Raw genomic sequence first — 3,705 nt, forward strand, 5'->3', positions numbered from 1 at the left:
TGTCCACACCTATGTAGAGCTTCAGTCTGTTCTAACCGTCCTGTTTGTCTACACAGCCACGAGCGGAGAGGAAGAAACACGGAGGTCTGGGACCTCCCTAGGACCTGACACACGAGGTGGGTGTATATATGTGTACAAGAATGTGTCCACACCTATGTAGAGCTTCAGTCTGTTCTAACCGTCCTGTTTGTCTACACAGCCACGAGCGGAGAGGAAGAAACACGGAGGTCTGGGACCCCCCTAGGACCTGACACACGAGGTGGGTGTATATAGGTGTACAAGAATGTGTCAACACCTATGTAGAGCTTCAGTCTGTTCTAACCGTCCTGTTTGTCTACACAGCCACGAGCGGAGAGGAAGAAACACGGAGGTCTTGGACCCCCCTAGGACCTGACACACGAGGTGGGTGGAGACAATGTCACATGTAGCGTGGTCGGAAAACCACTCAACATAAACACAACTGTGCTAGAACTCGTGATGTAAATACCAAATCTGTAAAAACACACACCTGCGCTAGTCATTCCCTCTACGTTGTCAGTCATGTTGCAAGTGTTTTATATGTATTGGAGAAAACACGCTCACGAGGTTTTGGTAGACAGAGCATGCCCTGGGGAGAGGGAAAAACCAAGTGGGCGAAGCTCTGTCTACCAAAACAGACGGAAAGTGTTTTTCCATGCTTATAAACCGAAAAAAGAAACTTAAAACAACATTTATCAACATTTTTATGTTTCGAACATACTTTCCATGAACCTTAGGAAACGCGCGTAAAATATCTGTTGCTTGCGTACGGATCTTGAAAAGCACATTCTAAAAACCAGTGAGGCTTATTAACACCTCTGTTGCCTCGTGGTACACTCACTGGGCTACAGATATGAAAGTTGCAAGTTCGATGCTCAGGAATATAAAGAAAACATTTGTCATTTGATTTTACATTTCATTACATGTTACAATCTGAACGGAAGTTATATTAATAAAATACCCAAGACATTATATAAAATCCCTGGGATATTATATAAAATCCCAGGGACATTACAACGTCCCTGTTTATGAGATTTAACCCGACTGGAAAGTAAAACCTCACAATAGGTTTTAATGCCTACAGAAAGAAGTCTCTTACTTAATAGCGATCCCAATGAATAGGTTTATATCCTCACTGTAAGATGTAAACAATGTAGCTGTAAGATATATAGAATTCAACGAACTCCCGTGTAATACCAATTTTATGAGACGAGTGCCTTCAATAGCGTGTATTACCTCCAGCTGCCTCAATGCATGCTGTGATACGCCGCCTCATCGATGACGTCAGTCTTCTGATGACGTGGACTGGAATCCGTTGCCATTAGTCTCTCAGGGCCGATGGATCTTGCAACGAGATTCCACAAATTACGTCATCGGGTATTGTGACGTTATTGTAAACTTGGAGATGCAAGGCCCGTTCCACAAGGCGATCGTATTGTAGCGCAACGACAGTCGTTAGTCTAAGTTAAAGTATGTGAGTTGCGATAGTCTTAGCCCTACGATAATTTTGTGAATTCTAAAGGTGGACCGTTGTATGGTATTAAATTCATACGTTTCAACTTTTGACGTGTTCTAAGTATTATTCTGTAAAAATCAGTTGGACTATGCCATGGAGGCTTTCGCTCGTCAGATACCAGAACTATTCACTCGTTTCATAAAATTGGTTTTACACTGGAGCGAGTTTAGTATTTTTTTTATTACTGGCCATTTTTAACGTTTTTAGAATTATATTGTTGAGTGTGAATAGGCTGACACCTACACAATCCACGACATAATCAAATTGAGTTTAACACAGTAATACTTCAAACACGTCAAAAGGTGAAACGTATGAATTTATTACCATACAACGGTCCACCTTTAGAATTCAGGCGTCCGTTCCACAAAATTAGCGTAGCGTTAAGGTTATCTCAACTCACATACTTTAACTTAGACCAACGACTGCCTTGCGCCTCAAAGTTTAGAATACGTCACAATACCCGATGACGTAATTTGTGGAATGTTGTTGCAAGATCCATCGGCGAAACAATGCCATGTGACGTCAGCCTAGCAGCAAGGTTGCTGGGGTCATCGAGTGTGCATAAGCTCCTCTCAGTGATCTATCAACTCCACACGCAATGTCGTTGAATGAGCCAAGGAATGTTGAGAGCTTTCAATATTTGTTCGTGAAACGTGTTCCGAGAGTACATAAGCACGCGTTTTGGTATTACACAATGTGTAATACAGCTGTATGTTTATTAAACGGGTGATCTCTTCACGGGCAAGTCATAAAACGATGTCTGACATGTGTACAGAGTTCACTTTGTGTTACAGCGATGCTGACTCCCAGATGTAGTGCCACCAAGAAAGACTCTGACCTCAGTAAAGCCAGCAGGGAGGGGAAGCTGCGGGCTGTGGCGGGGATCCTGGCAGCAGGTTTGGCTGACGTCAACTGTAGAGCCGGGAACGGGAAGACGCCGGTGATATTGGCAGCATACGGGGGACACAGAGAAGTGGTGGAGCTCCTTATGAGTAAAGGAGCTAATGTGTCACTGGTGGACAGTGTTGGTAACAACCTACTCCACAACGCCTGTCTGGGAGGAGACATGAAGACGGTGGAGTTTGTGCTGGCACTGAACGTGGTGGACATCGACGCCAGGAACGGTTTGTGGCAGAGAGCGGTGGACCTGGCGAGATTCTGGAGATATCCGCTAGTGGTTGACCTGCTGATATCCCGCGGTGCTTAGTGACGTCGGTGTCGTGTATGTGTAGACGGTGGGGGAGGACGCTGACAGTGACGTGATGTGCCGTTCAAGTGACGGTACACTGTCGATGACGCCACAGCAATGTCGCCAAGGCCTTGCTTCAAAGTGACCAGCTGTTTTCTCTGCCATATCAGGGCGGCACACACGACATATCCATACGACACATCTGCTTTAGGATTGAAGTTGTATTTGCTGATGAAGACAGTGCCTCAGGTGAGCAAATTTCATAATGGTAAATTTGTTCCCGTGAGGCACTATCTTCTTCAGCTGATGAACGTCAACAAATACAACTTTAATCCTTATATTGACAGTTGGTGGCAGAGAGCGGTGGACCTGGCGAGATTCTGGAGACATCCTCTAATGGTGGACCTGCTGATGTCCCGCGGCACTTAGTGAGTGAGTGAGTGAGTATGGTTTTACGCCGCTTTTAGCAATATTCCAGCAATATCACGGCGGGGGACACCAGAAATGGGCTTCACACATTGTACCCATGTCGGGAATCGAACCCGGGTCTTTGGCGTGACGAGCGAACGCTTTAACCACCAGGCTACCCGACCGCCCCCGCGGCACTTAGTGACGTCGGTGTCGTGTTTGTGTAGACGGTGGGGGAGGACGCTGACAGTGACGTGATGTGCCGTTCAAGCCATCATGTTATATATTTCAAAATTAGTTGAGAATGTTTGTGTTTGAATAGGAATATAACTTGTAAATAGAGATGATGTGTGATAAAAATGTGAACACTGCATCTCGTGATATAACTAGTCCGTGTTTATTGTGTCTGAGGAGTTTGTAATTAATCGTGAAACATACAACAAACTGTTTCTTTACATCTCGCTGCACTCTGTGACCTCAGACCGAGCAGAGGTTCGTCCAGATGACGTGGCGGCAAACGTACAATGACAGTGACGTTACACTGTCGATGACGCCACAGCATTGTCGCCAAGGC

The 3,705-nt window shown here is 45.3% G+C and overlaps 1 protein-coding gene across 1 annotated transcript; it reads left to right on the forward strand.

The window, feature by feature from the left end:
- Positions 1–216: 216 nt before the first annotated feature.
- LOC124128435 (ankyrin repeat domain-containing protein 49-like) lies at positions 217–3,159 on the forward strand. The gene is made up of 2 exons (XM_046491853.2): positions 217–402; positions 2,329–3,159. Exon 2 carries the CDS (start codon positions 2,331–2,333, stop codon positions 2,739–2,741), a length of 411 nt encoding a protein of 136 aa, XP_046347809.2. The 5' UTR covers positions 217–402; positions 2,329–2,330; the 3' UTR covers positions 2,742–3,159.
- Positions 3,160–3,705: the final 546 nt, after the last annotated feature.

Source organism: Haliotis rufescens, unplaced genomic scaffold (assembly GCF_023055435.1).
Source record: "Haliotis rufescens isolate VD_foot unplaced genomic scaffold, xgHalRufe1.0.p SCAF_24, whole genome shotgun sequence".
Taxonomy (NCBI): domain Eukaryota; kingdom Metazoa; phylum Mollusca; class Gastropoda; order Lepetellida; family Haliotidae; genus Haliotis; species Haliotis rufescens.

Excerpts from the sequence above, each read along its gene's own strand:
- LOC124128435 (XM_046491853.2), top strand. The coding sequence starts at position 2,331 with ATGCTGACTCCCAGATGTAGTGCCACCAAGAAAGACTCTGACCTCAGT.